At 35.0% G+C, this 11795-nt stretch overlaps 1 protein-coding gene and 1 long non-coding RNA gene across 4 annotated transcripts; one reads left to right on the top strand and one right to left on the bottom strand.

The window, feature by feature from the left end:
• Window positions 1-249: 249 nt before the first annotated feature.
• LOC127948480 (CD209 antigen-like protein E) lies at window positions 250-3569 on the top strand. Of its 2 annotated transcripts, XM_052544935.1 has the most exons (5): window positions 250-495; window positions 671-775; window positions 2301-2422; window positions 2495-2598; window positions 2927-3569. In XM_052544935.1, the coding sequence occupies exons 1-5, from the start codon at window positions 399-401 to the stop codon at window positions 3063-3065; spliced, it is 567 nt and encodes a 188-aa protein (XP_052400895.1). In that variant the 5' UTR covers window positions 250-398; the 3' UTR covers window positions 3066-3569. The 2 variants fall into 2 exon arrangements, with proteins under 2 accessions (XP_052400895.1, XP_052400896.1); XM_052544936.1 differs by lacking the exon at window positions 671-775.
• On the bottom strand, window positions 1246-11484 carry LOC127948481 (uncharacterized). 2 transcript variants are annotated; one of them, XR_008152089.1, is made up of 6 exons: window positions 11447-11484; window positions 4371-4556; window positions 3591-3686; window positions 2992-3052; window positions 2471-2540; window positions 1246-2392 (listed from the first exon to the last, which is right to left on the bottom strand). It is a non-coding gene; the product is annotated as an uncharacterized LOC127948481 (long non-coding RNA). The 2 variants fall into 2 exon arrangements; XR_008152090.1 differs by lacking the exons at window positions 2471-2540; window positions 2992-3052 and having other exon boundaries at window positions 1246-2440.
• Between the last annotated feature and the right edge of the window lie 311 nt (window positions 11485-11795).

Below are 11795 nucleotides of genomic sequence, written 5' to 3'. Positions count from 1 at the left end.
CTTTTAAATGTAATATGTAGCGAGTGATCCTCAAAACAGTACTTTTTTTTAAAAATATATTTCCCATTTTCAAGATATTTATAGCAAGGCTATTTCAGATCCAGTACGCTAACCATAACTGTGACAGATGCAGGCCCAGTAAAGATGTTTTGACTTGATTGTTTGTTTTCTGATCTAGAATGAAAATGGTAATGTAGTAAAGGTAAGATCACAGTGCTGCGGCTTCAGAGACTGAAGTGTGTGTCAGACCAGAAGTCTTTATTTACGCTGAATGACAGGGTCCAATGAAATCACTTCCTGTGCAAAATTAGTAGTTAAAATGAATCATATCATATTCATCACTTGAAAAACCACAGTTCATCCGTGAAGACGTACTGCAAGACGCAAAAACAAAAGAAATGGACTTTACTGGAGAGTACTTTAATGAAAGAGATTGTATTGACACAACCAGACCTCAAGCACACTGCCAAGATGAAGGAAAAGCTCGAAATCACAGTAAGCAGAACCTTTCGTTTGAATCCGAGATGATGTCTAGAAGTGAGAACTGTAGTATTCCAGTCATTTTCTAACAACGAGTTATTATTTACTTAAGCAGCATGTTTTCTTGTTTGTGAGTTTTGCTGTACAGTAAATATTGAACAATATTTTGTGTTTTCTTCCCCTCTGACAGGAGGAAGGTGTTTTTTAGTGGCGATCATTGTGAGTCTTGGGATCATTTGTCTTCTTCTGATTGGTGCCATCATACTGCAGCACTTTCTGACCACTACTAAGCGAGGTTCAAACTGTTTTTTGTTGTTGTTAATCCTATATACAATTTTTAAGTTATAGGGTAGGCAACATTTTCCATACTCATTTTATTTTACTGGTTGAAAATCTCAATGGCTCCGTGTAGCCGCAGACCAATCAGAGAGCCCTTGATGACCAGTGTTGTGGGTAACGCGTTACAAAGTAACGCGTTAGAGTACTCTAATTACTTTTTTCCTGAAATTTGTAACTTAACGCGTTAGTTTCGTGCGTAAGTAATCAGTAACTTCGTTATTTTTTAGTAAGTAATCCGTTATTTTAAGGAAAGGAAAATCCCGACTGCAGCCTGCTTTTTGTCAGACAGTAGTCCTAGGTCTACTGTGCCACCTGCGGATGTATCAGCGGAGCGGAAGCTCTGTGATCGTAAAGTCAATGGCTGTGATGCGTCTGTGCCCTGCACCTGACCCTGTGTGTGTGTGTGTGTTTTTTTTTTTTTCGAACTCCCGGCAAGATAGCAGAGAGGACAGCGTTTGGTTTATGGAAGTACGCACATTATTTTCAATTTGTCAACGAAAAAGAAAAGAACATAACGGTAAAATGCACACTCTGCTTTGGTGAAAAGCTTCTGTCGACCGCCAAAAATTCTACCTCAAATTTAACGCTACGTTTTAATCACTACTTTGAAGAGTAAATGTAAGAGGACTGTGTTAAAGCGAATTTAGGCTTGTGACTGTGAGTGACACTTTAATAATAATTAGTTCGGCTATTAAGCGATTTGTCATTTGCCTGTGTGGCAGTGAAGGATTTAATTCGGTTTGTTATCATTTTTGTTTGACAGGCAGCTGTTAATTTCTGTTAGATCATTGGCTGGCTGGTTGTTCATCATTTCTAAATGGATTTAAATCTGCAAGCCTGTTTAAGGTTGTGTTTACAAGTAAGCATACTTGTACTTTGATAACTGCATTATGTAAAGTTAAAGGAAAATCAGGAGTTATCTTGTGGTGCTCATAATATACAGTAGCCTAGGCTACCCGGGCTGGGTAGGTGCGAATTTTGATTAATAATATGTTCTGTGATAATAAATAAATAAAACGCCATGTGGAATAGCCTATTGCTGACTGTCTTTCCTGTTATTGTTATCCTGCAGTGTTAATTTAGTCGGATGACTGACGTTATTCTTTGTCGGGAGTCACGACTTCTAGGTGCATTTAAAGGGGCCGGGGGCTGTGTCTGTCATGTGTGAGCCGCTGCAAACGGCTTTTAATTTTTGGTAACGCATGAGTACTCTAACGCGTTACTTTTATGAATAGGTAACGCTGTATCATAACTGATTACTTTTAATTGATGGTAACGTTGTAACCTAACTAACTACTTTCCAAAGTAACTATACCCAACACTGTTGATGACTCACAGATGTTCACAGTTTGAGTTGGCATGATGCCCAAAAGAGGCATTTGCAAAGGTTGTTTGAAAAAAAAAAAGATGTATTTTTGCGTTTCCGCCATAGTAGTGTAGAAACTGTCTACTCCAGCTTTAAAACTCTGTGTTTCTCTCAGGATATCGGTGGGGTCCAGATGGCTTGTTCCTGTCCAATGAGAGGAAGAGCTGGTCTGACAGCAGACAGTACTGCAGGGATCGTGGAGCTGATCTGGTCATTATCAACACTGAAGAGAAGCAGGTGAGTTTGTGTGAGTGTCTGTTAATGAATGAGAGCAAACACACTTACTCCATGTTATTCCTATTCACACAGAGACACATATCTTCATTGGTCAAGGAGAGAGTGTGGATTGGTTTGTCTGACACAGAGAAAGAGGGGATCATGAAATGGGTGGATAATTCACAGCTGAATCAAGTGTAAGTGCTAAAACACTCACAGAAAACCATTGTTAATTCTTAATTTAAAAACCATTAAAACCATTAATGAGAAGATTTTCTTCCAACAGCACAACCATGAAAGGCAATTCTCAAAAATACATTCTATTAAAAGAATATTGACCTCCTCTCTTCAATGTTCACTTCCGCTTCTGCAGTATTTTAGTTTACTCTTGAAATGTTTTGCTGCTGGGAGTGTTGTTGATTACTGAATTGGTTGTCATGATCCTCATTCAGTTGCAAAGTGGATGAACTTTTTAAGCAAACTTAGGGGTTCTGAATCATTAAAAATCTGACTCATTTTATTCAGGTTTTGGGCCAGAGGTGAGCCGAATAACTATCATGGTGAAAATGAGGACTGTATTGAACTGATACCTTCAGATCCTGCCCTGGAGAACTGGAATGATCGCCCATGCTCAGAGAAAAAAAAAGGGATCTGTGAGAAATAGGGTTCATCAATGTCTTGCTTTTACATTGCTCCATTCTAGCAGCTGTTAGTACGTCCATATTCTGCTGTTATCATGTTTCTTATTAGTTGGTTATTGACTTTTAGTTTTTATCTGCTTTTTTTCTTAGTTTTCTTCCATCTTACGTTCTTCCCATTGATTATTTGTTGTTATGGTTAATGATTACAAAGCTCATCTTTTTCTCGTCTAGTTCTCCTTCCAATCATTACTTTATTGTCTCCGTTTATTAAAGGTTTACTTCTATATTTACATCCTCTCTCTTCCCTTTACTACAAGTAGCTGTGACACTGTCAACCTGTGTATTTCTTAATATTTTGTCTAACAGCCCAGGTGTGCCTGTAGAAATGTGCAAAGAACAATTTTTTATTGACCCAAATTTTTATTGACCCAATTATTTTGAGCTTGTGTGAACCAAGGACCTTAATTTAAGTTGATTTAACCAAACTCCCATTAAAAAACCCATTGACTCTGGGACAAGGAACCAGAAGTGCTGAAATGCTAACTCACCTCCGGGATTTTGCTGTTTCAGTTCCACCACTCTATCGCTGTTTGGAGAGATCTCCTCCAGTCCAGCAGGGTACAGCAGAGAGCAGGTTTATCAGACTAAAGTGATCAGAGAGGAAGACAAACATTAGCCATGTTTCCTACATCAATATAAAGGTCCAGTTTGGCCTGTTTAAGACTGTTTGAGTTTATTTGAGTCTTCACAGACTCCTCTTGTTGGCTTCTGAAGCTGGTAAGATGAGGTCGAATGTACAAAACACAAATACAGTACAGCTCAGCTTTTTAAGTGAGACTGAAGGACTTTATTCCCATCAAAGGCCAGTGTGAAACAAACACTTTCTGTGTAAACTTGGCACTTTTCACTAAAAATACTAACCGGCATTTTAGAGATCACATCTAAGCTATTAAGACACAGTAAATAATGGATTTAGAGGCTATTTATGAAAATGTTGAATGCAAAGATATTCAGTACACAACTGGATCTCAAACTCCGAGTCATGAAGGAAGAAAGAAAGTGAAGCGCAGTAAGAAAAATTACTTGGTTATGTAAATAGTTTCACTGTGAGAAAATGAGAAACATCACATACAATTTCAAATACTGTATTTCAATGAATGTAATGTCACTGTTGCTACCTTGAGATTAAATGCATTATCATTTACTTATTTTTTATTTACTTTTTCGATGTGTTCTTGTTCGCAAATTTTGTCATAGCACTTAAAAATATACTTATACAACATAAAAATGCATGTCTATTACCAAAAGCAATAGTAAATTATCCTTACAGAAGTTGATTTGAAGCTTTATTTCTGATAACATGAAGAGCAATGAATTATATTTGTGTGTTTTGGTCATGTTCGTCAGGAGGAAGTAGATGTTTGGTGTTGATCGCAGTGGGTCTCGGGCTCATTTGTGTTCTTCTGCTGGTCTTCATCATACTGCAGCACATCACCATCAGAGCAGAGAGAGACCTGTTGAAGAGTTACAGAACAATTACACTAATCTAATGACTGAAAAACACCAACTGCAGAACAGCTTCAACTCTTTGAATCAGAAGAACATGGAGCTGGAGACCAGAATCAACGATCTTACTGAAGAGAAACAACAGTTAAAGAGAGATTTTGATGAGGAGGGCTCAACTGATGAATTGAATTGAATTGAAGTTAGTTTTTTTTTATATCGACTGAGTTGAAGAACTGGTCTGACAGCAGACAGTACTGCAGGGAGCGTGGAGCAGATCTGGTCATTATTAAGAGTGAAGAGAAGCAGGTGAGTTTGTCTGAGCTAATAAGCAGAAAATCTGACACATGTTGTTCAGGTTTTGGCCTAAAGGTGAGCCCAATGACCAACACAGAAATAAGGACTGTATTGAACTCAAATCCAGTCCTGAACAACTGGAATGATCTGGAAACTAGGAAATAGGATATGCTTTTGGTTTTGCTTCTGTTGTGTTATGGAATCATTCTTATTGCGACTGCATTATATATGTTTTAGTTTTCTGCCTTAGCAAATATTTTTACTTTATCTTTCTCATTTTATCAGTCAGAAATTTCGAGGAGACACCGTAAACTATAAAACTCCAAAGTGTCCCGTAATTCACCCTTTTATGCTGATTTTGAGTATTTGTGTAGTAGATTTTGATTTATTTTTAAATAAAATAGTAAGTTGACATTATTGCCATAGCAAACCTTTATATTTATTTATTTATTTATTTGCACTTGATGCATGACTATCCAGCAGGATGCTTTTTTGTTTGTTTGTTTTCTTCAAACTGAACTGAAAAAAGTTATAAAGAAAAACAATTATGGGATCTGAGAATATTTATGTACACAGATCTGGACTTTAAACACAGAGTCACAAACTTACAGAAACACTGTAAAAGTGCGGTAAGCACAAAGTGTCATTTTAAGCGGCGATAGTGGTGTTAATGTTTCACTGTAAAAACGACAACTCAAAATTGTTCACCTTACTAAGATTTTTGCACTCACTGTCAATAAAATTGCTAGTTGGAACTTGAACTATCTGTTGTAAGCCACTTGAACTCACTTTCAGATGTTTCAGAGGAAAAGTTCATCTTATTTTATAAACTGAGTTGATTTTATTTTGAAGTTGTAGCTGAAACCCAGTTAGAGTGAGGTCAACTTATCTTCACCTGCTCATCTGAAATATTTCCAAGGATTTTCCCAGGAGTTCCCTTCGAAAGTTTGAAAGTTTGTGTCCGCCATCTTGTCACAATGCCAGCAGTTACTTTCCCTGAAGTCTTTCTCGAAGGGAAACATTCCTTCTAATTCTAGTTCAGATAATTCAGAAAGTTCAGACAATTTGGCTTTTTCAGATGGGGATTTACACATTTCTGAATTAATACTTAGGCACTATACAACTGTTTATCGTTCATCTTTGGCAATGTTGCATTATTTGTAAGGTCTCAACAACACTGTAAAAAATGAAACTTCTAATTTTCCAGTTTACGAAAACTTTTGAGTCTAAATGCTATTTTCTTGAAACTACACAAAAATCCTTGTCTGACCAAAAAAATTACCCCAAATGTTGCCCCAACTAGTCAAACACAGTTGTCTGAACAAAGAATTTCATATTGTTGACATATTAAGGCTTTGTGAGTTCCCAGCATGCATTGCAGCGTGAATAAATTATGCAGTTACTGTTATAGCATTACTGTTTTGCTGTTTGCTGACTTAATTTCAACTTTTTTATTATTGCTTTATCATTATTGTTAGTTATTTGTTGTACTGTGATGTAAAGAGCTCATCTTTTTAACGTGTTGGTTGTCACCGTTCTTGAGGTTTGTGTGTCTGATATTGAGGACTGGAGTATGTTAAACTGATTAAGTTTACCTGGTTTTAGTAGTTTTGTAAGTTATTTTATAAACAAAGACAATGTTGTTTGCTTATTGGACTATCATAGCCTTCGTGGTTTGAAAACAAACATACATTTTTATAATGTGGTGACTTTTTGTTTCAAGAAGAAAGAAAAAACTTGCATTAAAAAAAATTAGTTGTCAGAACTAGTGATGGGAAGTTTGATTCTTTTCCGAGAAACGGAAGATATAAAGTAAATAAATTAGGTGTCATCAGCGCAAAAACCATGATCCACTTACTATACATAAACCATTGCGATGTATTTGTTATTAAATGAACTTACATTTCGCCAGATTGCCCTTCATTCAAGCCCTCGGATTACCCGCGCTCATAACATTAGCACAGAATCAGTTCAGAATCAATCACCAAAAGAATCAGTTTCGGTTCAGACGCGCAGAGTCAGTCGGCTTCACGCTGAACCACGCATGTGCAGTATCATCAGCTCCTCGGTTCTCAAATCAGACGCATCCGAAAGAAACGATTCTCGGTTCAGTGTACTGGTGATCCGAAAACTGATGCAACCAGTTCTTGACTCGAGAACGAGAACTGCTCCAGAAGTGGGCATGCTCGTTCATTATCTGGCTCGGTGTTCATCTTCAGTTCGGTCTTCACAGCAGTTCAGTCAGTGTACTGTTTGAGTAAATTAATTACTCCGGGATTTTGGTTTGTTTGAACTCAGAGTGAGTGTCAGCCACATTAAAAAAGTTAACATCTTAAGTCATTTGTGGATTAATGCGTATTGCAGACGTGAACCGTTTCAAACGCTTCAGTACGATTTGGTGAACTGGTTCAACCGGTTCACTACGAAGAACTGGTTAAATTGAACGATTCGTTCGCGAATCGGACATCACTAGTCAGAACTTAAAAAACTGAGCTGACGCAACTTAATAATTGTAGTTTAAAAAAAAAATTAAGTTTATATCTTCAACTCAAAAATTCTGTGTAGTCGGTTGCCATGAAAATTTAAGTTTAAATTTACATTTTTTTACAGTGTAAATAACTGTTTTCCAGGAACAATGTGTCAATGTTTCTGCTTTTATAATATATATATATATATATATATATATATATATATATATATATATATATATATATTTTTTTTTTTTTTTTTTTTTTTTTTACCATACATCATTTACAGATGTTTGTCATTATGAAAGAGCATACTTTTAAAAGCCCTGTAAGTGACTTCAATTTGTTAATAATACTACTACTAATAATAATAATCTTTATGGAGTAATTTGCTATTAATTGATATTTGTGTATTTTGGTTGTGCCAGGAAGTAGATTTTTAATGTTGACCACAGTTAGTTTCAAAAATCGAATTAAACATTTCAAATTCCATGAATCAACTGAAGAAAGAGACTGAAGAATTGTTTTGTGAGGTCAGTGCTATGGAGTTCTTCTTTGAAACAAAGCTTATTTCAGAGGACATTTTAATTATATTTTCAGGCTTTATAACTGTTGTAAACTTTAAGAGCCAGCAGATGAAGCTACTACTGATACTTCCGAGGTGTTGAATCTTTTAGGGAAAGTTCATCAGGGATCACAAGGCAGCATTTCTCCGTGCTTAGAAGAGGCAAGAAAATGAAGGAAATTAAATGAGGATGTACAATTTACCTCATTTAGCTCATGTGTAATATTAAAAACCATCTTTTAACTCAGTACTAAAAAGTGTCATACACTAGAGGGCGTTAAAGATCATTCTCACACTGCTTACTGTGTTTGCAATTTAGCAATTTTGTTGCTAAATGTAGCAACTTTTTCTTCCTGAAGCACCTAGCAACAGGTGAAATATTACTATTTTTACATTTTACTTGGCAACTTTTAGCAATTTTTGCCAAGCGAATAAATGATATAACGGAACATTTACCATTTAATTACACAAAAAGTGAAAACAAAAGATGACAAGTAGTATACACACATTATGTTAATTAAGTTAGCTGCTATTTGCAATTGTTTAATTTTATAATAATACTTATAATAATAATATAATTTAGTAAGTTACTAAATGTTGATTTATGATACACTTTATTATAGCTTAAAGGGGTCATATGAGGTTGTTAAAAATAACATTATTAAGTGTATTTGGTGTAATGAAATGTGTTAACGAGGTTTAAGGTTAAACTACACATTATTTTCCACATACTGTACATTATTCTTGCTTCTCTATGACCCTCCTTTCTGAAAAGCGTTGACATTAACATTGTGTCCTATTCTACACACTTTTGTTAGAGTGTAGCACACTAACTACGCTCAAAACTATAACTGTTCAGAATGTGTAGTCTTACTTATTTACAAAAGCAAATCTACAAATCTAAATGAACATATATATTCTTTTGCTGAAATTTGATGCAGTGACGCAACTTTGTGTCATGATTACGTAACGTCAAAATGTCATTTAGAAACTTTTAGCAACATATCAACCGTCCTCTAGCCGTGGTGCAACAACTCTTTCTCCTCTCAGTCTCAAAGTGAGTTTTGACTGATTTCTAAGGAATTATGCAACACATCCACTAATATTTTGCCATCATCATTATCTGACAAATAACAGCATTTTTATTTGCACTCACTTCATAGCTTCCAATAATATGTGTGGATTTTCCTCTTGCTGGAAAGTTAACAACACAGTTCTCCTTTATGATGACAAAATTTTTAAGATCATTCAAAAAAAAATTAATAAAACTAGAAAGAACCAATACAGTAGCTGGGAATTTACCAAGAATAAAATTGCCAAATATATTAGGAACTTTTGTAGTGATTTAGATAAAAGAAAATAAAAAAATACCTTGGATGAAAATATTGTTATATGTAGAATCATCTAAGAATGTACATAACGTACTTGACTAGATCCTTTATATAAACATAAAGCTGAAGGGGCATTTGTTAGATTGTGTAGGAAATGGATAGAGAAGGGTGAACAAAATCCTGCATATTTCTGTTCAGACTGGAAAGAGAAGAAGCTTAAAATAAAGATTAAAAAAGACCTTAAAAAACCTTATGGTTGGTGGCAATATTACTGAGGATCCGAGAAGTATCGCAAAGTTCTGTGCCAACATATGAATTGTTTTTTTCAGGCGTAAGGCTACCTAACATAAAACATTTGAGTGTTTCAGATCAGCGTTTTTGTGATGCATCTATCACATTAAAAGAGATTAAAGAGGCTATTAACACTTTAAAAGCCAACAAATCTCCAGGAACAGATGGACTCAGCTCAGAATGCTAAAGATACACTGGAACATGCATTTTTATTTCATTAAATTAATTATTCTCTCGAAAAAATTGGCTTTGGTGACTCGTTACGTTAAAATGCTATACACGGTAACAGCTTTTCAAGAGTGTCAAGGTTTAAGAAAGTATGAAAAGCATCGTCAGGATACTCCATCTGCCATCAGTGATTCAACCGTGATGGGTCCGTGTAACGCTTTGCAGTGCTTTGTTCAATTTGCACCATCAAAATTAACCAACTGAAAAACTTCAAAGTTGGATTGCTTTTCCCTTGATAAAAGTACACTGGAAAAACATTTTGGTTGATAAGTTTATGATATTTCAAAATATGATTGGTGGTGAACAATATACACCTTCTACTTCTCAAACCTCATATTTTCTATGATATAGTGCTGGAAAACACTGAGAAAATCAGAGCAATGAGTAATTTTTTATGTTAGTTCAAAAATCAGACTCGGACGCAACAACCCAAGCTTGTATAATTGAAAATTAAACTGAGAAACAATTATCAGTTTGTGAATTATTCCAAAGAAATGGAAAATTTTTCATTTGGTTAATTTTGATGGTGCAATTTGAACAAAGCACTGCAAAGGTTAGGACGGTAACGTTGGGGTAAGTGATTAATTACAACATTTTCATTTTTGGATGGAGTATCCCTTTAATCCCTGTGACACAAATTTGTTTTTCCGCATCAAGAAACAAAAACTATAAAAAAAAAAAAAAAGATCATCATTCGGCTACATTTATACAAAGGTTTGTGGTTTGCCTTCCCAGCTAGAATTTGTGTGTTCTAAAAATGTTCTCAGAACATTACCATTTTATGGTTATTGTTCTAACAATGTTTTTAGCGGGTAGTTTTATTTTTGTTCCCAGAACGTTCTCTCAAAAGATAGGATAACGTTCTCTAAAAATATTCCAAAAATGTTTATTAATAACATTATTAGAACATTATCCCCTAAAATTCTAATTAAGATTTGAGCAGATGCCTTGCCTTGCCTTGTTTAAAATAATAGTTTGGTTTGATGTCACCATAATGGTGGTAAGTGTTGGTTTTAGTTGTGCAATTTGACACTTGACTTGTCAGTGTTGTTCTTTAACTGCTGTAATCTTTATTGTGGCAAAAACAGCAAGAAAACATGTGGTTTGATGGTACTGGTTGCTTTCTGATGAATAACACATCATCACATATGTGGCTTGTTTACCCTTTTTTAACAAATCTAATGTACAGTGTTACTTACATATTAATTATTAAAGCAACTTAATGGCTAAACAGCCTGAGACAAAGCACATTTTAAAACAGATTATTTCAATGATTTGGAAAAAAATGCACTTTTTTTTTTCTTTTTCACACAAACATCAGGATTCAGCGTATGAATCTCAACAATGGTGACATGCTTCATGCTGCAATGTATTCTGGGTATATCACACAAAACTCATTCATGTCACCCAGAATGCACTTCGGCATGAAGCATGTCACCATTTTTGAGATCCATACAGCAATTATTGAGGTCTCTGTGTGTCTAATAGTGATGGGAAGTTCGGATCATTTTACCGACTCGGACTTTTGAGTCTCGTTCAGCGAAATGAACGAATCTTTTTTCGAGTCATTTCTTCCATTTCGTTCGTTTTAGCAAAATGTTATTAAAATATTACGTACTACCTCCCCAACACATCTAGTACTTACGCAAATGTTGATCACACTACAAACAATACAAAAATAAAATGCTATGAGATAAAGAAAAAAAATACTCATTCTTTACCTGGGTCTTCAGTCTGTGATTAGCTCATCTCACCTCTTTTTTTTTTTTTTTTTTTTTTCTTCAAAATTTTATTATGAACAATGCACAGGACAATAGGTACAGAGAACACTACAACTACTGTGCAACCTGCACAACAAAAAAAAGAAATGTACAGACCAGAGGATAATAACATATTAATTTATAGAAGGGGAAAATTAAAATATATTCAGTTCCTTCAGGAGATGAAATGTTCTTGTAGCCTTCATATTTTGCATGTTTTCTATTGTTTTGTAATATGTTTTAAAGTCCAGATGAAATACATTAAAGCTAGGTTGTGAATTAGACCATTTACATTTGTGAATATGGTATT

Source organism: Carassius gibelio, chromosome B1, assembly GCF_023724105.1.
Source record: "Carassius gibelio isolate Cgi1373 ecotype wild population from Czech Republic chromosome B1, carGib1.2-hapl.c, whole genome shotgun sequence".
In the NCBI taxonomy this organism is placed as follows: domain Eukaryota; kingdom Metazoa; phylum Chordata; class Actinopteri; order Cypriniformes; family Cyprinidae; genus Carassius; species Carassius gibelio.
Note: the sequence above shows the minus strand (reverse complement) of the source record. Positions and strands in the feature narration are given on the sequence as shown.

Excerpts from the sequence above, each read along its gene's own strand:
- LOC127948480 (XM_052544935.1), top strand. The coding sequence starts at position 399 with ATGGACTTTACTGGAGAGTACTTTAATGAAAGAGATTGTATTGACACA. Across the intron at positions 2,423-2,494 it reads TCAACACTGAAGAGAAGCAG|AGACACATATCTTCATTGGT; the intron begins GTGAGTTTGTGT and ends CTATTCACACAG. Across the intron at positions 2,599-2,926 it reads AATTCACAGCTGAATCAAGT|GTTTTGGGCCAGAGGTGAGC; the intron begins GTAAGTGCTAAA and ends CATTTTATTCAG.